Source organism: Rhinolophus ferrumequinum, chromosome 3 (genome assembly GCF_004115265.2).
Source record: "Rhinolophus ferrumequinum isolate MPI-CBG mRhiFer1 chromosome 3, mRhiFer1_v1.p, whole genome shotgun sequence".
NCBI classification, from domain to species: domain Eukaryota; kingdom Metazoa; phylum Chordata; class Mammalia; order Chiroptera; family Rhinolophidae; genus Rhinolophus; species Rhinolophus ferrumequinum.
The window spans coordinates 96,836,914-96,862,855 of record NC_046286.1 but is presented as its reverse complement, the minus strand read 5'-3'; the positions used below and the strand labels follow the sequence as shown (position 1 = coordinate 96,862,855).

General features: G+C 40.9%; 1 protein-coding gene across 2 annotated transcripts in view; it reads left to right on the top strand.

The window, feature by feature from the left end:
- Window positions 1–25,544, top strand: part of CNKSR3 (CNKSR family member 3) — an 82,582-nt gene extending 57,038 nt beyond the window's left edge. Inside the window, exons 5-13 of one of the 2 annotated variants that reach the window (XM_033094702.1) lie at window positions 705–746; window positions 3,305–3,424; window positions 5,420–5,479; window positions 9,860–9,928; window positions 10,195–10,341; window positions 15,217–15,341; window positions 17,863–18,071; window positions 18,570–18,659; window positions 21,051–25,544. In XM_033094702.1, coding sequence (XP_032950593.1) covers window positions 705–746; window positions 3,305–3,424; window positions 5,420–5,479; window positions 9,860–9,928; window positions 10,195–10,341; window positions 15,217–15,341; window positions 17,863–18,071; window positions 18,570–18,659; window positions 21,051–21,349 — 1,161 coding nt within the window. In that variant the 3' untranslated portion in view covers window positions 21,350–25,544. The remainder of the gene's footprint in view (window positions 1–704; window positions 747–3,304; window positions 3,425–5,419; window positions 5,480–9,859; window positions 9,929–10,194; window positions 10,342–15,216; window positions 15,342–17,862; window positions 18,072–18,569; window positions 18,660–21,050) is intronic. The other variant, XM_033094694.1, reaches the window with a different exon arrangement.
- The last annotated feature ends 398 nt before the right edge of the window (window positions 25,545–25,942 follow it).

Below are 25,942 nucleotides of genomic sequence, written 5' to 3'. Positions count from 1 at the left end.
AATCAGCTAACAGTTCCCAGTCTTTTGTTCTTAAGCTGAGTAAATAATGCTTTGCGTTCCAGCCTTTTATTTAATGTCATCAATAGCATACCTCAAGACCACTTTTTTGGCAGTGTGTTAAATGAATGTTTTGTTGAATCTTTTTCATCTATGAAGGATTGAAATATCTGATTTAATCTCAGTGGTGCTTAAAATAAACTTTTGTGGCTGAGCTTATTTAAGCCCTCATTTGAAAGCTATTCTTATAGGCAGGTCCAGAGCTAAAGACGCCTGGCCCAGTGCTCGTGGAGCCTGGGATCCCATTTGGGAGCCATTGTCAGGTTTTTTGGACTTTGACTTCTGGCTTACTACCTTCTGCACAGTCTGGACAGTAGGTGGATTTCAGCTTGATGATTTTTGTAGTTTTTCAGATTAAATAATTGTTCAGATGGGTTCCTGGGATGATAAGCTCCTGGGGTCAGGATTGAGCAGAGCCTCAGGAGGAGTTAAATGGCAGCTCCAGTTGTATGCTGCACTCTCTGTCCAGGTCTCTTTCGATCCAGGTCTCTTTCCATCCAGAACTGTTCAGGCTGCAAGGTGGGGGTGGGGGGCATGTCAGGGACCATCTTGAGCTCCAGGAAATATCCAGACGGGCAAGCCAACAATTTTTGGAAGTTTTAAGCTTTTGAATTTAGTTTTTATTTTTTTCTCCTTCCCTTCTTTAGGATTGTCCTGTAGCAGAAATGGAAGATAAAGTTCTAACCATAGTAAGTATATATTCTGCAAGTTATCATAAAATTCCTTTCCCCAAACCAGTGGGAATCACATTACTTAAAGTAAATTCACTGTGGTTAATTACTTCAGGATATACTTTGAAATGTTGGTTTTTGGGATATGGGTCTATTAATTTAGACAGAAAAGGAAGAATAAAGTCGTTTAACAACAAGACCAACTACTGTGAAAATTCCTGTGCTGAAATTGGATATATTGGGGTTTCTCATTTGCTTTGTTTTTTTATCCTCTGAACATTTCATCAGAGTGCCGTGATACTTAAATTGATACCTAGCCTGTTAATCAAGGATGAACTGATCTGCAAATTTCACTTTAGGACCAGTTTGATTAAAAAAATATTCTTGGCAAAAACCTTATGATAGAGGGGGGTGTACTGTGACTGTTTAAAGGCATTTTATAACTATTCATCATCGCTTCCTCCTTTTGACATAAGCCAGCCTGTGCTCTTTTGATAAGGCCTTCCTCCAACTGATGTTGAGGAATTTAGCAATGAAACTACTATAAATATATTTTCCATAAATAGGGAGGCTAAACAAATTGGAGGAATGTGCAAAATGTCACTTCTTGGTTTCTCCCCCTTGGAAAAAAAAAGTCACTCTGGAATTTCCTGATTTCTTTGGTTGTTTAATTTTGAAAGGTTAGATGAATCTGATTGGCGGAAGTAACCACACGTAACCACTGTGATTTCTACACAGAGACTACTCAATAGGGGTCTTCACATCGTTTCTAAAGTTTTACTTTGTTAGTGTTTGCATTCAGAGAATGTGAATATCGCCATCACTGAAAAGATGGTACGCCTAAATTTAAAACACAAAACTGTAAAACTCCTAGAAGAAAACTGGAGACATTCTAGGTGACCTTAGGTTTGGCAATGGGTTTTTTGATACAACACCAAAAGCACTATAGATTGAAAAAAAAAATCGGTAAGATAGACTTCATTAACATTCAAAACTTGTCTCCATGCAATGTACTGTTAAGAGAAGGAAAAAATAAGCCTGAGACAGGGAGAAAATATTTTCAAAACAGATATCAGATAAAGGACTTGTGTCTGAAATATATAAAACTCAATAATCAGAAAACTCAATAGCAAGAAAACAAACAATCTAATTAAAAAGTTGGCAACAGATCTGAACAGACACTACCAAAAAAGATATACGAGTGGTAAATAAGTGTATGAAAAGATGTTCAACATCATGTTTCATTAGGCGACTATAAATTAAAACAACAAGTACCACGACACACCTGTTAGAATAACCAAGATTCAAAACATGACAACAGCAAATGCTGACAAGTATGTGGAGCAACATGAACTCTCATTCGTTGCTGGTGGGGATGCAACATGGTGCAGACACTTTGGAAGACAGCGTGGTAGCTTCTTACAACCTAAACATACTCTTACCATACATTCCAGCAGTTGCACTCCTAGGTATTTACCCAAATGAATTGAAAACTTATAGCCACAAAATCTTGCACAGAGTGTTATAGCACAATTATGCATAATCGCCAAAACTTGGAAGCAACCAAGATGTCCTTCAGTAGGTGATGGATAAATAAACTGTGGTTCATGCTGACAATGGAATATTATTCACCAAAAAAAAAGAAATGAGCTCTCAACCCGTGAAAAGGTCTGGAAGAAATGTAAATGCATATTGCTAAGTGAAAGAAGCCAATCTGAAAGGCTACATACTGTATGATTCTAACTATTTGACCTTCTGGAAAAGGCAAAATAACAGAGACCAAAAAAAAAAATAAAAGTCCGGGATTCACAGTGGGGCAAGAGGAGAAAGATGAACATGTGGAGTGTGGGATATTTAGGTGTCAGAATTATTCTGTATGACATTGTATGGTGGATACATGACAGGAGGCATTTGTCAAAACCCGTAGAATTGCACACCACAAAAGAGAACCCTAATGTAAACTATGGTCTTTAATTAATAATAATCTCTCAATATTGGTTTATGAACTTGAACAAATGTACCACCACTAATGCAAGGTGTTAATAATATCTTTTTATTATTAACTATATTATAATACTATAACTGTGTTAGGGTGGGATAGAAAGTATATAAGAACTCTGCACGTTCTGCCCATTTTTTCTGTCAACCTGAAACTGCTTTAAAAAATAAAATCTATTGAAAAAAATAAAACAGGTGCAGGCAAGATAATCTTGTCAATATTTGGTATGTAGAGAATATGAGTGATCGCTACAAAAAATACAGGTGGCTGGGAATCCATGATTCTCTTTAACTGTCAAAATGGAGGTTTCTGTTTCTGCCCTGCCTGTGCTCTTCAGTGGTCATAAATGAGATAATATAAATGTTGCACATTTTAAACAAAGTTGAAATGCCGGGTACCATTTGTACAGGTTGCAAATATGGAGTCCAAGTGCTGCTGTGCATTCGGTGAGCAGTATCAAAATGATTGCCGCCCAGAGCTAGAGATTATAGGTCAAGTGCATTTCTTTAAAACTCAGCTTGAGATAAACTTCATTAATGATTGAACCTTTCCTGACGTTTTGCCTCTCTAACTCTAGGTCAAGGTTTTAAATGGCATTTGTGACAAAACAATCCGCTCTACCAGGGATCCTGTCATGAGCCAGTGTGCCTGTCTGGAGGAAGTTCACTTACCAAACATTAAACCTGGGGAAGGCCTGGTAAGAATTCTGACCCACACGTATTTTATTTTCAAATGATAACACATCGTCATTTATTAAAGTTTATTTCCCCCATAATTCCTTATTGCTTTCACTGTAATTCTGAATAGCATTAAATTAGGCCGTCTTCCACTATGTAGTGAGAATTTTACCATCTTGAACTGTTGACATATTTTATGTCTTCAAAGTATAAAAATAAGTACAATTTAAAAACTGTACACTCATATCTTGAAGGAATTACCGTAACAGTTTTATTTTTAGGACTTAGCAATGGAAGGAAATATAAAGCATTTACACAAAGGAAAGATGGTCTCTGGGTACATAAGAACATCTGCTCTGAAAGTCTCTGTTAGCACTTCAGAAGAATATGAGAAGAGTCTCCTTGGAAGAAATGATTCTGAAAAATTGTTCAGAAATGTTTCATTAGTAAGGTACGAGCTCTATGAGAACAAGCCCTGAGAATACATCCAGGTAGGTAGATACCTAACTACTTAGACCAGCACCCAGATACCTAGCTCTCCCAGTCCCTAGCATGCAGCCAATGAGATGAATTTGCTGAAATTTAAGTGAAGAAGCTGTGAGGCCCATTGACAAACTTAGAGGCGTCGAGTCAAGGTTTAAATCTCAGCCCTCAAGTGACGTAACCGCTTTATGTGTCAATTTCCTCATCCATCAAAAATGAATAATAATAACTGTCTCACAGGGTTGTTGAAAGTGTTAATTTAGATGATGGATGCTGAGTGGCCGATGTGGGACTGCACAGGACATGTGCAGTGGTGATTGGTGGCTGCAGCTGCTGTAGCTGCTTTCATGAGGGCATGACGAGGGGCGTGCCTCGCGTGTACGTAGCTGTGGGGAGACGTCAAGACAGTCTTTACTCTCAGACAGGAAAACAAAAGCAGCCAAATGATGACCAGGCTGCATTCGTAGTAAGTGGAGAAATGTATACGGAGGCTGCTCGGCTTCAAAGTAAATGATAGATTATAATAGATTCGACAGGGAAGGCTTTCAGGAGGTGAGTTTATAGTCACGTAGAAGCAGAGAAATGCCTGCGTGAGCAGAAATGGAGTTGCCATTTCAGATGGTCAAGTTGTACAAGCAAATGCTCAGGGAAGAGGAGTACTGACTGCATGGAGGGAGAATCTGATCACTCTGGCAATGAAGGTAACCGAAAAGGAGAGGAAGAAGGAGAACCTTAAAGGTGTCAGTATGTGAGGAGATTCTCATTATAGAGTGGTGTAGGGGCAAGTTCGGGGTCAAAATGATTTTTTAAGAGAATGCATTATTGTGATATTGATACCAAGGTGAGCAACTACTCTTTGCCCAATCTACTTTTTGCTATCTTTCCTCATCTTATAAAAATTTAGTAAACACTTTTTATACATGATATGCCAGAGTACAGAAATATTTCTTCGACGATAGGGCACTCACCCCTGAGTTTGCTTATCAGGCCTTTTAGGAAAAGAGCGTATGTGTCTCATGCTTCCCTTAAAAGGGAAAAGTACCTGTTTCTAATTTATTTCCTATGTTGCGTTATTTAACAACCTTCATTCATACATCCTGGTCTGGATTGTGAGTGGCTTGAATAACTCACCCTGTAATGACTGCTGATACCAAAGTTAACTGATCATATTGTGTCACTAGACAAAGAGATGGTCAGAAGAGAACCGCCCTTGTTGGAAAGGCCTCATTCATTCTTCAGGGCTGAGAAGATGCCTCCTGAGTCCCCAGAGTTATGGCAAAATTCGGTGTTCCTGGCACACAAATGACAATATCAAAGAGATCTTGTTTTCTGATTTCTTTCACTAGTATTTTGGTTTGTTGAGTTCTCCTTCACCTCTCTTTGGATCTTGTTTCACAATGTTTTAGGAGGCTTAAAAATGAGTATTATTCTGCAGGGACTGCCTTTAATGTTTTGTAAGTTCAAGTCTCACTTGGTGGCTATATTTCTACATGTTGGTGTAAAGAGTTAATAATATCTGTGACTCTCTCTAGGGCATGTACATCAAATCAACCTATGATGGATTGCACGTGATTACTGGAACCACAGAGAATGTAAGTACCTGTTCGTTAAATGTAAACGGTATTGGATGTTTAAGCAAATTTGACACAGAGTCCCCATGCTTTTCATTTAAATGTATGCATGCTGTTTTATTATCCTTAGTGAGCGTGAGGGTGCCTGTTTTGTTTATTTCTGTTGCTAGGACACTGCTTCTCACCAGCTGTTGTCAATTTATTATTTAAATTGTCCTTTATTGCTCATGCACCTTGCCTAGCTTTTCACCCCCATGCTTGTGTTATTCCTTTTGCACCCTGGAAGTGTTAATCCATAAATACAAAAACAATGATCTCTTTGCCATTGAGAATCACTCCTAGAAGAACTGTAATTGTTAGCCAAATGTGTAAATACCTTTTGTTTGTTTGTCTCATGGAATTTATGTGTCACCGGAGCAACTCTTTAAGGATTTTTGTGTGACATAGATTCTTTTTGTAGGGTTGTATTTCATAATATTTGGCATGATATTGAAATTTAGTTTTTTCCCCCCCTCTAATCCTCTGAATAGAAAAGGCAGGGCTGTTGCTATGGTGAGACACTTTGTACACTGTTGTCTTTCTTTTGGAAATTCTGCTACACGAAAGGTGTGTGTCATGCAGGGTCTCTGGTCCTGCTCTCAGTGGGTGGACACAGAATATGGCTAGGCCAAAAAAGAACAACAACAGAGCCACAGATAGGGGAGTCATACCACTATATTCTCGATGGCGGCTGGTCGAGACACAAAAGCAAACATCCGCCAGTACCCCAACAAGGGGTCTTCCCGCACCCAGTCTCGCTGGCGGCTGGGCGAGACACAGGAAGTAGGATCAACACGATCCACAATCCATAATCCGCTTGCTAACCGCACTTGCTAGCCTCGATCCGCAGTCTGCTTCTCTGCCAACCAACCAAACCAACCCACTAGCGTGGTCACAGCAGTTATATTAGTGGCCAGTGGCTAACCGGCAACAGCTCATGCCACCCAGCCACAGCTGATGGCCATCCAGTAACCGAGCCAGCACCTTTCCACGTGAGGCCGAGAGCTCTCCTGGCTCTTTGAATTTGTGAAAAGTAGAGCTAATTAAGTGCTTTCTTTTTGCAACCTACAATCTGGCTAGCTTTTAAATGACATTGATATGAAGCTTAAAATGTTTGAATAGTTTCCAGGATCTGTGTCAAAGAAGCATGTGTCTGTGGAATTAATCTGTTTAATCAACTAAGACAAGAGGAAAGAATTCCTTAAAATAGAAGAAATTGGTACCTACTTTTCTAATCTGTTTTGTGGAAATACATGTTGCATTTTGAGCTTCAGCTGCGTGGGTATTTTGATAAAATAAAAGGGCCTGATCTTTGATGAGGGTTTGTTATACACACTTGATTTTTGTAGTAAGAAAACAAGGACATTGCTTAAGGCAATCAATGACTTATAAATAAGTTGTGTGGTTGTGGCAGATGAATGAATAGATGGTAGTGTCTTTAAGCATTCTTTATTGTTCAACAATGAGAACACACTGAGAACTACGAGGAAAATTTACATCGCCTCACCTGAGAGGCAATAACAGCCTCTTAGGCTGGGGATGGTGTAAAAGAAAAAATGCATAATGCATTACACAGTTCATCCCCTATTCTTGTCATAGACTTAATATATTTCAGCTGAACCATGACGAGAATATACACACATAGTAGCCACCCAGTGTCTTATTTTGGAGTTGGATGGATTCAGAAGGATGGTGAATGTCATTTAGCAATTTGGTGATTGCATGAATAAGCAGACCTCTGTGGTTCTAGACTCTCGCTGGTCTTCTTGAAGCAATTTCAATCTTTGGCAAGTGTGTAGACACTAATATAGCTATCAGAAGGCACACAGATTTCTCCTCTTCAAAACATCCCTCCCTTCTGTCCCCCATTTTATTTCAAAGATGAGCGTTGAATGGGAGACTAGACAAGCTGCTTTGAATCAAATGAAATGTCTGTCAAATGTAATGATACATTTCCTACCAGAATTCCTACCAGATTTAAAAGACTGGGTGAGAGATTCAGGGTTGACCTGAATGTAGTTGACTCTGGTACTCCCAGAAAGGACTGTGTATAAGTCATCCCAGAGGAAGGTGGTTTCCATCCAGTTAAAGATCAGAAAAAGGAAAACTTATTGCCTGTGGTCATCCATTTGAAAATGTCACTCATCCTTTCAGTCATTCAGCTGTGTTCATTGAGTACCCAGAATACGCTGAACACTTGCTAAGTCTCATAGATGCGGGTGGGAAGTTAGGTAAGAATCCACTTCTTACCTAAGCCTACCCAGGGATTAACCTGGATGTTTTATATTTCATGCTGGATTATTTTATACTTAAATGATGAAAGAGAATGCCAGAACCAGGAAAGCTTTCCAGCTATCATTTAAGGTTGCTAAAACTTCAGAGTCAGAATGTCTTCATGGAAACCTAGTGTGGTGCATGGTAGTGGGTGGGAAATCAGTCATTGCATTGCCAAGCCAGGTGTCCCCGTGTCCTCTGTCTTGGATTGTAGGCTGAAGCAATGCCAGAGGCCATCTCGTCCTTTGGTCCTTTTCTTTTTCCTTTGTTCTTTTCTGAGGTTATCTGAGAAGCTAGGATCATTCCAACGTCAGATTAAGCAGTATCTAGAGATTCTCCTCTATCTGGCTTCTTTTTCTGATGATGCTCAAGACCTTGACAGGATCTCGACAGGATCCGATCCGTACTGCTATCCTCCACCCTCACGATGAGGTGGGAATTAGATTAGCCTCTGAAGAATGGATACATTCTTCTCCAGGTCATCACCCTTCTGCCCCATACCAAAATGGGCATCATTTTTCAGTCGTCTGGCTCATGGTGAAGATAGGCAAGAGCTACTGCCCTAGGGAGACTTTTGGTATCAAGGTCTCTCTTTACCAGTGTTCTGCCAAGCACAACTCTTAATCGCTTGGTAGGACATTTGAGAAATGAATGCATGAGGATTCTTAGGAAAGGAAGTCAATTCAGGACACTGGGGCTTTTTTTTTTTTTTTTTTAAATTGCACATCTGTAAATAGGGACTTCCTGGCCTTGGGGCCATCTTTTATAATGTGAAGCCAACCATAAATGAATGCTTAGTCCAGGAAGATTAACTGGAAAGCTATGGGTTAAACATCTGACACACAGGATCGAAAAGGAGCACTGATACATTGTTTTTGTTTTTTTTTAAGTGGCTGAGAAATTTGAGTTAGGCCATCGCCCTGCGGCACCCACGATACTAGTCTCTCAGATGAGGCACTGCTGGTTGTTATGGCGGCAGGTTAAATGTTTTTCAAAAATAACAGTCACACCTGTGCTTTGTGTTGGACCTAGATAAATCAGTGGGAATGTTTCTACAGTTTAATGTCACTTGCTCACTTCTTGTTGAGACTGTCACAACAGTTGAGTGAGAAAATTCAGCAAGTGTATCTTGGCTTTAATTGCTACCTCCCTCAACATGTTCAAAGGTGCTATTTCTTTCTTTTTTTTTTTGTTTGTTTGAGGATAGTTGTAAATTGAAGATTCAGCCAGTTATATAAGTTACCAAATAAAATAGTCTGGCCTAGATAACATTTGATTATAATTTAAAATCAAAGGTTTATCCTTTCCTTCTCTTTTGCTCAGATGAGGTATCTTAGTCATAAAGAGTTCTAGTTTGACTAAATGAACAAGAATACTATGGGCAAAATGTTTGACAAATACATTACATTAATCTATCTATCTATACACACGTGAATATATCTATATCTACATCTACTTGCAAATTTGTTGCAAAGTATTCTTTGGGAAAACAAAGTCTGGAAGTTTGCTTTGTTACTGAAAACTCATTTATTGTGAATGCAACTGAAATGGAAAAATTTTAAATTCATTTTCTCTAAAGAAATACAATTTCTATTTTCGCCATCTATCTATTTTAGTAGCATTGTGATAAAAGAAAAACAAGGTTGAGTAAAAAATAAGACCGTTTTAATAATCACTTAAAAGGAAATGGGATGACAGAGTTACAGTGAGTCTTTACCTGTTAAACAGTTGGTCAGCTTCTGTAAGATTAATTTTGATAAGGTTCATATAAGGCATCTTTAGATGAACCAGTGGCTTTTTTCAGTTCATCATTGGCGACAGTGTGTCCCACTCTCCCTGACAGGTGAGATGAGCTCGGCTGTCCGAAATGACAGATTATCTGTTCTAACAGACCACTAATTCAATAGATAACACAGGCTTCTACAAACTAGGTAGTCTCAGCGCACTCATGTGCACTTTGTAATATTTCTTGAGAAAATTATATTTCCGTTGCTCATTGTCTACAGACGATAGAAGGAAGAAGAAGTAGAAGCAGAAAGAAGTAGAAGGTTAAAAACTAAGATAGGTCTCTCTGTTTGTTTCTAACAGTCTCCTGCAGACAAATCTCAGAAGATTCATGCAGGTGATGAAGTCATTCAGGTCAACCGGCAAACTGTGGTGAGTTTCTCATCGAGACTTAAGACCTAATAGTCCCCTCGAGAACTTTTGACTAAACCCAACACCATTTTGCTTGAATTTTTAAAATTTGCAGTTTATATCCAATTTTCCACAATTTTAAGCCGTGCTAAGATGAACCTACTTGTGTTGTATTTGTCTATTTGTCTACCTGTGTGCTCACGACTGATTTCCTTGAGATACATTCACAGGTTTGGTTTTTCCTTATTCATGAGCGAGTCCCCTCTCCTCATTTTCTTTCTTCGAAGGTGGGATGGCAGCTAAAAAATCTGGTGAGAAAATTGAGAGAAAATCCCACAGGAGTTGTATTACTGCTTAAGAAGCGCCCCACAGGTTCTTTCAACTTCACTCCTGCTCCCCTGAAAAACCTACGGTGGAAGCCACCTCTTGTGCAGGTATTTGGTCTATTTCCACTATCTGTGTAAGCCTTCTGGTATCAGTGCACGAACAATGTCAAATGTCTGAAAGAAAGATGTCAAAAAGAAATGTCAAAAAGAAAGATGAAAATTGGAAGGAGATTGGTTTCAGGAGTTTGTGTCTGCATAATTTTCCTATTATCCTACTTATATGAAAATATACATTCTAGATTTGCACTGAACAGTATGGTAACCACTAGCCACATGTGACTATTTAAATAAAATGAAAGGCTCTGTTCCTCCGTCTCATTGGCCATATTTCAGATCTTTGGTAACCACATATGGCTAGTAGCTGCCATCACTTCAGAAAGTTCATTCTAGTCCTTCTCCTTCCTTCATTTCAAACCCATACTTAGAGAAATGTATCCACTTTGAACAGTAACCTTAGAGAGACCACGTGGGGTTGAGGCCTTGGCACTGGTTTCCTGAGGCGGGGCTCAGAGCAGTGGGAATAATCCACACAGGGGTGAGCAGGTGGTTCTTTGTTATCACTATTGTTTAGACATTGTTTAACATTGCCAGTCTTGGGTGATGATAAAACGCAGACTGCCTTTTAGTGAGTTTATTATTTAAATTCTCTACAAACAGTCTACTCCTTTATTGCCTGCACCTGGGTAGACCGTGCTCACTGACCAATGCTTTGTTACGCCTCGGTCCTTAGTGTTTATTTTCTAAACCATTGGATGAAAAGCCGTGACATTTTAATGCCCTTTTGTAAGATTGAGATTGCAATTTATATGTAACTGTCTGTGATTTTATTGGCCATCTTCAAATGGAAGGAACAGGGATAACCTCAAGCCATCTATTTGGATACTTCCTAATGCACAGAGCACTAGAAATACGCCTACCTGTGTAACTTAGTGGTGGAGGGTGCAGCAAGGAGGGGCATGGAGTTAAAATCACTTTTCTTAAATAATAACTGCGTGTGTCGATCATGCCCTAGCTACTTCTGTTTGCGTTGCTCAGTGCAGGTGTGACATCTTTAAAATTGGGGAGAAGGTGTTACTTAGCATCGTGGCTGTCTTAACGCATCATCAGTGGTTGAGGGAGTGCCTGCTACATGCTGGCTCTTCCAGCTACCCCGTGCATGGGGTAGCTGCTGGGCTCTGAAGGAGTGATTGGGGTGAGCTGGGTAGGTGACGGTGCCTCTTCCCATGGAGGTGACCCCCAATGATGTCCTGCGCTAATCCCCACTTTGGAGTCTGGAAGACAGGGTGGGATTTGGCAGATGGGAAGGCACAGCACAGAGAAGATGGACGCAGTTCTTTAGACACACGCCCGCAAACCGTCTATATGCTCCCATCAGGGAAGGGCGGTGTCTTGGGCTAGATTTCCTAGAAGCAGCAGCTGTGGCACAGATTCTTGTGAAAATGATTTTTGAGGGTGTGTCCTTCAGGTAGAACTTATAAGGGAGGGAGAGTGGCAGAATAAGGAGGAGGAAGCCAGCGAGGTGGTGTCTTAGGTAAAGTCTAGTCTTGGCCTGTTGTACAGGTATTAACCACAGAGTGACAGGCTCTTGTACCTAGTTTCCCCGAAAATAAGACCTAGCCGGACCATCAGCTCTAATGCTCCTTTTGGAGCAAAAATTAATATAAGACCCCGTCTTATTTTAATATAAGACCGGATCTTATATAATATAAGACCGGATATAATATAATATAATATAATATAATATAATATAATATAATAATACTGGGTCTTATATAACATAATATAATACCGGGTCTTATATAACATACCAGTCTTATATTAATTTTTGTTCCAAAAGACGCATTAGAGCTGTCCGGCTAGGTCTTATTTTGGGGGCAACACAGTAGCTGTACTCAGGAGGGCAGCTGTCAGCTGAGGGTTATTCTCCAGAGAAAGCTGACACTCATGGCAGCTGGGTTCGCTGGCTGGCAGAGGGGCTGTGGTATATGGGCACCACAGTCCTACTGCAGGTGTACGTAGATGAGAACCTCCCAGGGCGTAAGGTAGGAGAGAAGACTGGTGGGCAAAGACCAGGCTGAGGAGCATGAGCTTCATTCCACAGGTAATAGGTTGACAGTTGTTTTTTACATTAATATCTGAATTAGTTGGCGAGGGCTGCCACAACAAAGAACTACAGACTGGGTAACTAAAACAAAATTTATTCTCTCACAATTTTGGGGGGCTGCAAGTCTGAGATCAAGATGTTGGCAGGATTGGCTTCCCCTGAGGCCTCGCTCCTGGACTTGCAGACGGCCGCCTTCTCCCCGTGTCTTCCTATGGTCTTTCCTCTCTGTGTCTCTGTCCTAATCTCATCTTCTTATAGGGACACCAGTTATATTGGATTAGGACCCAATCTAATGACCTCATTGTAAGTTAATTATGTCTTAAAGATCCTATTTCCGAATACAGTTACATTCTGTGCTACTTGGGGTGAGGGCTTCAATATACGAATTTTGAGGGGGGAGGTGGGTCACAGTTCAGCTGGTGACACTATCTAAACAGCAGAAACACCAGGTAGGAGCTGTTGCACGTCTTCTTGGTGGGTGATGTGGTTCTGGAAAAGGCTCGTGATGGGTGATTCCAGTGAAAGACTAATGCAAGAGGCTAATTAGAAGACGACGGATCAAGAAGACTCGCAAAGCAGCACAGCATAGGGCTAAGGAGGGGGGCTCGGAGTTGAATTCCTCTGGTTCAAATCCCAGCTCTGCCACTTATTAGCTGTGGGACCTTAGACAAGGTCTTTAATCTTTCTAATTACTAGTGTTGACTGTTAGAAAAGGTTCTGCGGTGGGGGGTGGGGAAAACAAGCACAGCAGGTGTGAAACGTGGCAGTGAACCTGGGTGGTGATATCCGAACATCAAAAAAGAGCCATCTGGAAGGCAGAGATGATACTAGGTCTTTTGAGCATCACTGAGTTTGAAGTGATAGAGGACAATTCAAGTAAAGAGAGCTTCTTTAATTCTTGTCAACCTCATTAGTGTTATCCTGCCACTGTCATCGTTCTGCTCTTAGGTCACAGTCGTGGTAAATGAGCTATCAATCCAGAGGTAATCATCAATGTTGAAATTTTTGTTGAGTGTCTGGTCTGGGAAAATGCTCCAGTTTACTTTTCTTCTACTTGTCGAGGGCCTGGATCCTGGCCCCGTGTTTTCAGACATTGTTCGAGATTAACAGATTGAGATGTTGATCAATCACATGTTGGGTACACTTGACAGGTGATGTACTCAATATGGAATTGAGGAACATCAATTGATGGCCAGCATCCAGGATGTGGTGATTACGCAACAGGAGGTAAAGACTGAGCCCGTTTTTCTCTGCCTCGGTGTCTCCCCTGAGAATGGGGCTGCCACTCTGTGAGCACTGGCCATTCCAGTCCTTCCAGTCCTTAGAATCTAGCTCACTTTGGGGAGACTTTGGGGTCATCCATCACCATCTGGGCTAGATAGGGTTGAGGTGCCTTTTTACGTCTGCCCAGGGCCTAGCACGGTTCTCATGTGGTGCCTGCCGTTGGCCTTCACCAAACATCTTCCTGCCTTGTCCCTGAGATTCCCTTGCTGTTTCTTTGCCAACCAGAAAAAGTTTGTCATTGCTTTTGTTAGTCTACAGAAAAGATTCTCATACGGGATTTTAAAAAATAGGTCTTTTGACACCAATAACATAATTAACATTAAGCTGTGTGGATTTCATATTTTAAAAATTAACTTGTATGTATGTGTATATGTATATAATACTAAATTAAACGGCATACGTGACAAGCAGTATGCTAAGCCCATTACGAATATTATTTCACTTAGTTCTCATGGCTACCCTGTGTTGGTGCTATTCTCACCCCCATTTATTCCCATTTTATAGATGAGGCACAGAGAAGTTCAGTGATTTACACAGAGATACACAGCTAGTAAGAGGTATAGTGGTTCCCCCTTATCTGCGGTTTCACTTTCCATGGTTTTAGTTACCTGCGGTTTCAGTTACCTGTGGTCAACCATGGTCCAAAAATATTAAATGAAGAACTCCAGAAATAAACAATTCTTCAGTTTTAAATTGCTCGCTTTCTGAGTAGTGCAATGAAATCGCTTGCTGTCCTGCTCCTTCCCGCCTGGGATGTGAATCATCCCTTTGTCCAGTATATCCATGTTGTAGATGCTACCTGCCCTTTAGTCCCTTGGTATCCGTCTTGGTTATCTGATTGGCTATCAGATATTTTGAGAGAGGGGAGAGACAGACCACGTTCACTTAATTTTTATTGCAGCATATTGTTACACTTGTCCTATTTTATTATTAGCTATTGTTAACTTCTTACTGTGCCTTATTTATAAATTAAACTCGATTATAGGTATGTGTATGTAGGGAAAAACATAGTGTATATAGAGTTCAGTACTATCTGTGGTTTCTGGCAGCTACTGGGGGTCTTGGGATGTACCCCCCACATATAAGTGGGACTGCTGCGTGGCCAGGAGTGCATCCAGCAATCCGTGTCCCGAGCCCACACTCCTGGTCAGTGGTCTCATGGTGAGTGATTTGTATGCACTAACTCATTTGATCCTCACTGCGACCCTATGCAACAGGTACTGTCAGTATGGCTCTGTTCAGAGGAGGAAACTGAGGCACAGGTGTTTAAATGACTTGCTCAGAGCTAGAATTTTAACCCGGGCACCTGGCTCCCAAGCCTCTGTTTCTCGCTATGCATCTAGTCTTTCAGAACTCGCAGTTAATGCTGAGTGTCTCAAAGAAGAATACAAGCTGACTGTTGCTAATAGCTATAAACATGGTGTGACCTTGCCCCTGTGTACACAGGGCTGGTGCTGGCTTTGGGGAAGGGGAGACGTGCACCAAAAGTAATCTCCGAGGTAACCTCTACCCTTTCATACCTGCTCCCGTTTCAGACCTCGCCTCCTCCCACGACTACCCAGTCTCCTGAAAGCACCATGGATACCTCTCTGAAGAAGGAGAAGCCGGCCATCCTGGATCTTTATATCCCTCCCCCACCAGCCGTTCCCTACTCTCCCCGGTATGTCAATGTCCATTTTCGTGGTGTGCTTGTCTCCTGTCCATGGAGATTCTAAGGGTGGTGTGAAGATCACGAGGATCTCGAGAGGAAATGTCGCTGAGTTTCAGTGTCACAGGGTTGAGTCTTGAAATGGCTGTGAAAAGGTGTGATCCTGAAGTTGGGTGCGGGAGTGGAAGGAAGTGGGTGAAGGTGGTCCAAGGCACGGACTTCCAGTTAGGCAATTCGTAAGTTCTGGGACTGGAATAGGCAGCATGGTGACTGTCGTTCGCAACACTGTGTTTTTGTATTTGAAAGTTGCTGAGAGAGTAGATCTTAAAAGTTCTCATCACGAGAAAAACAGAATTTCTAACTATGTGAGGTGATGGACGTTCACTTACTGGGGTGACCAATTCGCAGTACATACATATCTAAAATCATTATGTTGTACATCTTAAAACTAGTACAGTGTTATGTCAATTATGTCTCAATGAAACGGTGATCCTTTAGGGGGTAGTGTGGAAACAGATCCGGGTTTCGTGGGTCCTGAAGTTTTACAGCTTTACAGGGGCTCTTTACGAAAGCAAGTACTCTTGGGAAATTGTTTTGGTTTCTCCTGGACATTGTAAGAGGCTGTTTGGGGGTCCCTAAAGCTGAAGTTTCATGAACTGCATTGCAAATTCATCTCTGGAGAGGAAGATAATAAATATTTTGGGGAGATTAACTAAAGTTGTGGCTTTATTTTGCTGAAGGACATGTGTTCTTCATAGCACTGAAAGAAACCATGTGACTGTAGGTGTGGGGGCACTATATTTGCACATGCATGTGTATTTATGTGTGCGTATTCTTAATTCTTAAAGATCATTGCTTTCTTAATGGCTATCTCAAATGTGATATGATATAATGAGAATAGTTGTACCTAGAGGATGGTTTAGGTATGAAATACAGGCTTATTTATATCAACTTACATATTTACATATGTTGGTAAAATTAGAGAATCTGGGCTCATTTATTCAACATGCATTTATTTAGTGTTGGGCCTGGGTTACCATCTTATACAAAACAGATGTAGTTTTTGCCCCCAGAGAACTGCCAGCTGTCTTAGTCAACTGGTCAAGAATAAATTGAGAAATGTGTAATTATGCTATAATATTTCAGAAGACAAAGTTCAAGCAGAACTTAGAATGATGTTTTACTTTATAGTGGAGTTTTTTATTTGTTTTTGTTGTTAGCTGAACTGTTTGCTTCTACTGTGTTTCTGCTCTAGGCACAAAGAAGAATTAATGTCATTTTCTTCTTTTTTGAGTCTTAGGTTTGCCCAGAACTTATTACAGTGTGTAGAGTAGTTACCGTAGGTGATCAGGGCCATTTTTGGTCACAGACCAGAGTCACGTGGCCATGGGATCTTAAGTGTGTTTAAAGTGATAGGTAGTTGCCTGTTCATATGGAAAAGACATTTTCACCAATGACCAGTGTGTGTGGGTTGTTCTATGAGAAACTATAGCGGGGGGGACATCCCCCAACCCTGAATATTCTTATTTGGGTCTCAGTGATGGGTCACCGAAGCAGTGGAAAAGGAAAACAGGTAATGTTCATAGTGAGGGAGAAGTGGAACTGGGGCTTTTTATCTACCTGGGGGAAACACACACACACACGCACACACTTACACACACACGCACGCACGTACACACCATTAGTGAAGGATATTTTCTGAGGAATGAAAAATGCAAACGGTTACAGAGTACGGGTGGTGAGTCATGAAAGCTTTGTGAATGGGGAAGTCATATGCCAGGTTTAAGAGTGTAGGAGGGGATGCAGTCAAGGCGGAGAGGTATGCAGGCAACTGGCTCGCTGGGAATACCACACAGGCTAGGCTCATCTTCCGATTGTTTCTGAACGCAGTTGATTCGGTGTTCTGTCTAGTAGTTTTTACAGTGATCATTTAAAGGAATTTACTAGATGCAGAAAATTGTACTAACTGGTAAGTTGGACTCAACTAAAATTCATTTAAACTTTTTATTATCAACTGACATTTAGAAAGAATTAAGTTGGAATGGATGATCCAATTTCTGCCAGTTTCCGTACTTCGTTCAGAACATAGACACTCCCCATTGGGGACTATAAAGGCCCCTTTGTCTTTTTTGACAATTTTCAGATCTGACAACTCCATTACGCATCAAGTGTCTTCTTTGCTGGACCTTGGCAAAGATGCTACTCTTGACAGATCACCCCTTCAGTTGTAGTAAACAGGCGATTGATTGATAGGACAGCTATACTTGGAAACCAGGGATGTCTTTTAAAGGCATATTAGTACCATTTGAACACATACGAAAATAATTTCATTTTCCCTAATTTAGTAGGATCGTGGTATTTAGTCCTATTTAAGAGGATCTCTATGTATTTGAGGGGCAACTGGGACTGAGAAAGTAATGCTTTTTTCCCTGCAGTGGAAAAGGGGATGTACATTTTCTTATGTCTAGGTCTATAATTCTTCGGTATGAGAGGAGCTTTGTAAGCTACTTCATTATTGCCTACTGTCTTCCAGGGATGAGAACGGGAGTTCTGTTTATGGTGGATTCAGTAAATGTAAACAACCATTGCCTGGTCCTAAGGGTTCGGAGTCCCCAAATTCCTTCTTGGACCAGGAAAGCAGACGACGGAGATTTACCATTGCTGACTCTGATCAGTTGCCTGGCTATTCGATGGAAACCAGTGTTTTGCTCACAAAAATGAGGCAGAAAACACCATCTTACGGTGTGTTTCCAAGTGTTTGTTTTGTTCTGCTGTTTGCTGTTCTTCTCTTCCCCACCCCCTTCCTTATTTGGAATCGTTGCATGAATTTGGCAGACTCCAAGGGTAATCCGAGGAAAACATAAACCTCAATGAAATTCTAAGTATGAGACCTTTATTCATCTCTCTAAAGCAAAGCCTTGTTGAGTCATTGCTCTGCCTGGCCCCAAAGCCCAGTGGGTGAGATCATGTTACAGTTTTAACTTTCAGAGGCTGCATTTTTAACTTTGGAGTTGCTTTGCTCTGTACACCCACAGATTTAAGTTCAGCACGCCCCTGTCCTGATTGCTTGCTACAGAAATATGATGCTTTAAAATACTTTCCTTATTTTAAAATACGTTATTTCTTCTGCTTAAGTGAGTGTGAGATTGTGGGGGTGGTGGTCTAAGTTACAAATAAAGGGAAGGATTCTCTAAGTCCCCAAACTCATCCTCTGTCCCCTTCTTTCTACTCCTTCTGAAGGCAAGCCCCGGCCTTTGTCCATGCCTGCGGATGGGAGCTGGATGGGGATTGTGGACCCTTTCGCCAGACCTCGGGGTCATGGGAAGAAAGGTAAGTTTAAGCAAATAGCATCATATAAGGCATCGGAAGACCCAGCCTCTAGTTTCAGCCCTGCTCCTAACGGTATGATAACTGGATAGAGGACTGAGCTTTTCTGAGTCCCATCTTCTCATCTGCTGAAGGTCTCTCGGATCCTACTTATTTTTAGAATGGCACAATTATGCAATCCTAGTTAGTGACTGTAAATCTCCTAATTTAGTATTGTGTGCTTTGAAAAGGCCGTAGACACTAACGGTCCCATTTCTAAGCAAGTAGAAAGAAATTATTCATTAAACTATCTCATCCTAAATTTTGCGACTGATTATTGGAGTCTGTTTGATTTTTTTTTTTTTTTATGACCAGATACGGATTTTTGTCCCCTCCCAAATCCTTGTTGTATTAGAGAGTAATTACTGTTGGAAAAGAAACTTGTGTTTAATTCACTCTGAAATCAGTTAGTGGTTATTACACTGGTCTTGAGGGAAATTTATAAATATTGTAATTTTTTCCGCCAGTTTATATTTGATTATCAACACTGGCAGGGCATTATAACTTTGCTTTTGCAGTGCTGAAACAAAGCAGGTGAAAAGTTCAGGTCCAGCAGGCCTCATATAGTAAAAGGAAGAAGAAAAACGTTCTGGAGATCCAACTTCCAAAGTGATCAACCTTGACATCTCCCTGGGACTTGGTAAATAAAGTTTGTCACCCAAGTACCCGTGTCACCTGGACTATGCTAATGTGGCAAAGGGAGAAGACAAGTGTCTAAGGTCCAAGATACCTCTAGTTGGCATGTGAAAATCTGTGGAGCAGTCAGCAGGTGGCAGGGCTGTCCTTTGTTTTGATCTAAAAATGTCAACCTCCTCATTGCCATTCTGCTAGGCTTCTAAGCCCCGGTTTAGCCTTTTATTTTCTTTACATATTGAGAGATGGGGGTAGGATGGGGAGTGTGAAATCAGTAAACGGAAACATATTTGACCCCCCGTCCTACTTTCCATATTTTTCTTGTATGATCATTTTAGAATGAAAAAGGTGTCTACACAATGGGCACTTAAAAAAATAACAGCTTTATGGAGCTATAACTCACGCACCATCAAACTCACCCTGGTAAAGTGTACAATTGAGTGGTTTTAGCATAGTCATAGAGTTGTGTATCCATCACCACTATCTAATTCTAGAGCATTTTATCATTCTCAAAAAGAAATCTCAGACCCGTAAGCAGTCACTCCACATTCCTTCCTATCTCAGGCCCTGGCAACCACTAATGTACTTTCTGTCTCTATGGATTTGCTTATTCTGGACATTTCATATAAATATGTGGCTTTTTGACAATGGGCCTTTTCTGAAAGTAACTTTTTGATTACAAAACCAAACCAGTACATTGAAAAACATGCAGAAGGTATGAGAAAATACAACTCAGCTATAATCTGCGTCTCCAATGTAGAAATAATCACTCTGAATGTTTTGTGTGTCTTCCTGTTGTTCCTATATATACATATCATACACTTAGAAAAAATGTGCCGAATGGAAGAAATAGATGTTCAGTAATACTATGTAAGGTGAATATTATCTAGAACATTTTCTTAAATAGCTGCGTTAGTGATTCATCTTATGGGTATAGCTCCTATTTATTCAGTCTGCTGTTGGACATTTCAGTTATTTCTGTTTTTTCCCCCCAATTGTAAATAATGCTTTAGTAAGTACCCTAGTACATAGATCTTTGTACATTTTTAGGAGTGGGATTTCTGGGTCAAAAGAATGCTATACATTGTAGGTTTCTATTCAGTTTTGTAAACACCCCCAACCCCCATCCCAGGGGTTCTACTGGCATCTAGGGTAGGATCATGCTTCCTTGTTCCGAAATGTCCCAAGCATTGCAGACCATTAAAATCTTTGGACTTGGACCCCATGCATTAAAGGTGAATAGTGCCTGCCCTTCATTCAGGGTGACAACTGAAGGCACACCCACCTTTCTAAATGGTCCTTAGGGACGCTCCAGGATAAGAACCACTGCTCTAGAAGCATGTGCTACAACGTGGCAGGCACTGAGAAAGGATAGATGGGGAAGGAATAATAGAATTATATAGCTTTCTCTCTGTGTTTTGATTTCAAGTGAAATCATGAGAATTCTCACAGTGGTAAACGAAGGGCAGGCTCTCTGATCTGCTCTGCGCTGTGTCACTTCTCAGGTGTGAAGGCAGCCTGAAGGATGATGGCCTTCTTCCATTTCTGCTTTCTGAACACCTAGTGGGGTGGGCTTGGCCATCTGCGAAGCTTGTAGCCCATCCCCGGGAGGAGGGTGGGGTAGGGCGCCCACCTTCAGGGGACATCAGAAGCCTGCTCGCTGAACAGCGCCGCGCGGTGGATGGTTATTTCAATGGACTTACGGGCTTTGTCTGAAAACAGGTGAGGACGCTCTTTGCCGGTATTTCAGCAATGAACGGATCCCTCCGATCATCGAGGAAAGCTCCTCTCCTCCATACCGCTTCTCAAGGCCCACAATGGAGAGGCAGCTGGTCCGAGGCGCAGACTACATCCGAGGGAGCAGGTGCTACATCAGTTCAGATCTTCATAGCAGCGCCACCATTCCGTTTCAGGAGGAAGGGACCAAAAAGAAATCCGTGTCCTCGGGGGCCAAGTCGTCTTCCACAGAACCGTCCCTGCTGGTCAGCTGGTTTACTCGCCTGAAATTGTTGACTCACTGAGCCCTGCCCTCCTGGAGACCCCCTCGCTGTCTCCTGCTCCCAAGTGCCTTGCTTCCTCAGTGGACTACCTGTTGTCATTTTCATCCACAGTATTATGTAGAGACCATATGCAAATTCTTTAAAAAATATTTTTTGGGGGGAGAATTGTATGCCACCCTTCTCAGAATTTTGAATTAATTGGGTGGGAACAAATCTAGAGAGCCTTAGGTGATGGCTTGTGGAGGCTGAAGGAAAGAAATGGGTAGGGTCTGTTTTTCCTTGTTTCCTTAGAGTGGGGACGCAGAGTCACACTCTACAAACCGGAGCCTCTGCCAGGAGTTATGAGGAGGAACTGGGGTATTGTTCATTCTGGGGGCAAGATAAAATTGGTGGCCATTGTCACATAGACGTATTGGTTTGCGGTCCAACTTCTTCACCTGTAAAAGGCAGTGGAGAAGCATTTTGGTTTTGATTTTTCAAGCCACACCCCACCGTTGTAAGTGTAGCAGCTTTGACTTTGAAAGAACATGTGGAAGTGTCTGCCTCTGTTTCAGAACACATGTGTAAGTGTAGGCATGTTACACTTGGTTAATTCCCTTTTCATAACAATCTCAGTGTAAGTCAGTTAATACAGAAAGACAGGAACACACTGAGATAGGGCTTATTACACACAGAGAAGTTGTTGGTTCTGAGGGGTGGTGTTGTTGTTGTTATATATTATTGTCTTCAAAGGAGAAGAAGCTGTAAGATTTGCTGGCAGCCAAAGTATTATTCAGAAGAGTGGAGCAACAAGGCTTAGGTTGATAAGAGATACATGAGTTTGCACACTGGCCTATTCAATGTCTATCTTCCAGAAAAGAATGGACAGGTCTTCAAAATTGTATACGTTTTGCTAATGAGAAATATCTTGGGAAGTCTCACGGTCACAACTTTTCAACTAGCATCAGGTATTTTGGAAAAGTGTGTCTGGATATATTAACTCTTGTTTAAACTGAATGTATGATATTTTGTTAGAATGGAAAAGTACTATCTCATTAATTTAAAGTGTTTTAAATATAGTTGTATATTTTTCTTACTCTTAGTCACATGTAATTGAAATATTTCTGTTTTGCGTCATACATGAAGCTAATGAAAAAGAGTGTTCAAGGTGTTTTCAGATTTACCAGTCACCACCACAGCTGGTGCCACCACGGGTGCTATTGTTAAAAAGCAAAATAAACCCTTCCACGCATTTTGGGATTTTATGGATTAGAAATGGGAGTGTCCAGGAAGTGTGTATAAAGTACATTACATTTGGAGAATTATTCTGAGGTCTATACCTAGGCAGAGCTGGTATCCCCTATTCAAAAATCTTCCCCGCCACACCACCACACTCCATACCCCTGGAATTGTTTACTTTGCTGAACTTACTGAAATTCAGCGCATCGGAGATTCCTAGAGTTAGTAAACATCTTCCTTTTAAAGTGCTTCTGGTGGGGTTAAGGGAACAGGTATTTGTGTGATTGAATTCAGTCAGGCCAGCATGTTATCTACCTCTAAGGGAACTGCGGTGAGAATATGAATGTGTCATGGGGGCTGGAAAGGAGTTTGGCAAACCAAGAGCAGGAGAGGCTGGCATGTGTGATTGTGATTCATCAGGTGCTTAACACAAGGTAAGGGCCAAGTGTGGGGGCCGGGAGGTCTGGTAATAGGGCCCTGGTGACTAGGAGGGAGCTGTGGAAAAGGAGCCAGCCCCTGCCCATTTTACTGTTAGTTGAGCTGGCTTTACGCCCAGAAAATGGGGCGGCAGCACTTCCTCTCACTCCCTGGATTTAGGGGAGGTGTCTAAGCGCTGTAGTTCGGCTGAGTAATGAGTAAAATAGCTTTGGGGGTTTTAGCTGGAGATTAACTCCTTTTCTGGGGAGAAAATGCCACTTGTGATCAAATGACCATCCTGAAAATGAATTTTCAGAAGTCAGTCGTAACTATAGGCAGTGCCCAACTTAAATGACTGTGACAGATGGGTGTTTTTTCAGACTCTTCCCAGAAACCTTATGGGAAGGCCAGAAAAGTTTCCGGGTTCTCTACCTTCAGTCAGCCTCCACAGCTTCATGTGTATTTTTATTTGGGGTTTTCTCCTGAATAGTGTTTGAGAAATAGATTGCTTCTTTAAAAAAGTTTATGTGTTTCTCTACTGCTGAGATATATAAATAATAGTTCAATACTGATTTCTTAGAAACTAATAGAAAGTGCTTGCCTCAGTAGTAAGCCAGGTTTAATGGTGGACATGTGTTAACATATGAAGAGGCAGAATGACACTTTTTGACATGATACTTTAAAACAGTGATTTTTAAAAAATACTACCAGACCCAATTCAACATTCACCCCTTTTTATAATAAATGTTTTATAATACCACTACAGTCATTAAATGAAAATCAAGGATGGTAAAACCTACCTTTGCACACAAAAGTGTCGCCCCCATTTACTATTCCAAAATGAAATTAATAGGGATTATAACTGCCCTCTGTATACATACGTCAATTTAATGTCCTAATGGAAATATAAATGGATATAAATATATAAATATTTTATAATGAAATAATTATTTTAATATTTAAATGCTCTAGCGTAATTATATTACAAGATATAGTGAAATAACGACACAAGGCTCATTCTTGTATCTATATATAAAATCACCATGGATATGGCAGCTACAAATGCAGACCAGTAGAGGCCTGCTATGTTGGCATCTCAATACCAGGGACAGATTGACATCAACAATGTGATTTTCTAAAATGTGGCCAATTCTTGATAAAGCTCTAGACAAAACAGAAGTCTGTAATAGCGACACACATAGAGTGTTTGCTGGGTGCTGGGCGTCATTCTATTAGGTTGGTGCAGAAGTAATTGCGGTTTAAAAGGTTAAAAAACATAAACAACAACAAACTGCAAAACCCGCAATTACTTTTGCACCAACCTCATAAATATTTAACAGCTTCATGAGATGGGTGCCACTGTCATTCCCGTTTTACACGTCAGGAGTTACCCAAGGGTACGCAGCTGATAACAACAGAGCTGGGATTCAATCTGAAGCAGACTAGCTCTGGTGTCTTTGCGCATACTCACTGCTGTTCAGGCTTCCCTCAACGTATGGAATAATAGCGTTCCCGTAAAATCCAACATGTTTTCAAACTGGGCCGAGAATTCCCTGTGTGTTTATAGATAAAATGAGATCTAGAGCCTCAAGTAATTTCAAACTGGGTTTCCACCTGCAGAAGCATTCGGTGGGGCAATTGTGCTAATGGGGGACGTCTCTGTTGTCAAGGGTCTAACCCACAGGGCTTATGCAGCGTCTGAGCTCCATCTGTTAGCAGCTCGTGGTCCTCCCAGTCACCGGCACTTTAAAAGCCCTCACGTTTCCCAAACTGCCTCGAGGGAGCAGTACCATCCCCTGGAGAACAAATGATTTTTTGAAAACTCCTGTTACTGTCGGGTTTCAGTCTTCTTGTTAAGTATTTGTCCATTTTTAATGTGTTTCTCTCTCCTTAGTTCTTTCCATACCAAACCGGAAGTTGCAGAATGAACTTTGTGGGCGTTGTTTTTGTTACTGTTCCCCCCCCTGAAAGTCAAGAAGTTGTTGCCGCCTCTGGTCCAAAGACCACGAATATCCCCAAATTAAAGTTTGTTAGCTTTCAGAGAATCCTAAGACATATTTACACATAAATTTTGATCCCCTAAAGAGCTCCAGTAAGTAAATCTCTTTGACATTTGAATATTACGAGCAAAGAATAACAATCGTAAACGAACAAACAAAACACAACAAACAAACAAACACACAAAAAAGAATAACCATCATGGCGCTTTTTTTTTTTTTTTGCCACCATGGCATGAATGGGATGGTCATAGAGGCCAAATTTAGATGTTTTCACTTAGCGTATGTGTGATTAGTTTTTACAGACAAGTGGTTCCCTTTCTGCTCCCACCCTAGTGAATGGAATCACTGTATCATTTCCTTTGGGATGAGACTATCGCCAGCTATTTCCTTGGAGATTATGTGGGAGGTGGACACCTTGAAGAGGAATAAACTATTTCTGGTACAGCCACTTTTGGGCTTGGCCAATGACGCTTGATTTTATTCATGTTTGGAGTTAACTCTGCTTGTGTAATTTTTTTATACATTCATGCGAATCACCTGGAAGGTGAGTATTTAAAAATCTATTGATTAAAAACTGGCTTAAAGTGTACACAGAAGCTGACATTTCTGATGTTTCTTCAACTATGTGAGAGGCATTGCATGGTGAAGCCTAGTAAGACAATAGTACATGTTTTGTGATACATAATGGGACTTAAGCATAGGTTTTATAACCTGTACGATATTGGATTAGAAAAAAAACACTGATCTTACTATAAAATTCACCTTATAATTTTCTGGATATTTCTCAACTGCTAAGTTTTGCCTTGGGGTTTTATTTATTTTTGGACAGAATTATTGCTGGAAGTGTGCTGGTTTGACAAAGGTATGAGAAACGTAAGGTTTAACATACGAGTAAGTAAAGGAAAAAGAGATTATTACATCAAATTCAGATTTGCCAGAGGCTATGTTTTTCTCTAGTTTTAGGGATGTGAGGTTTGCC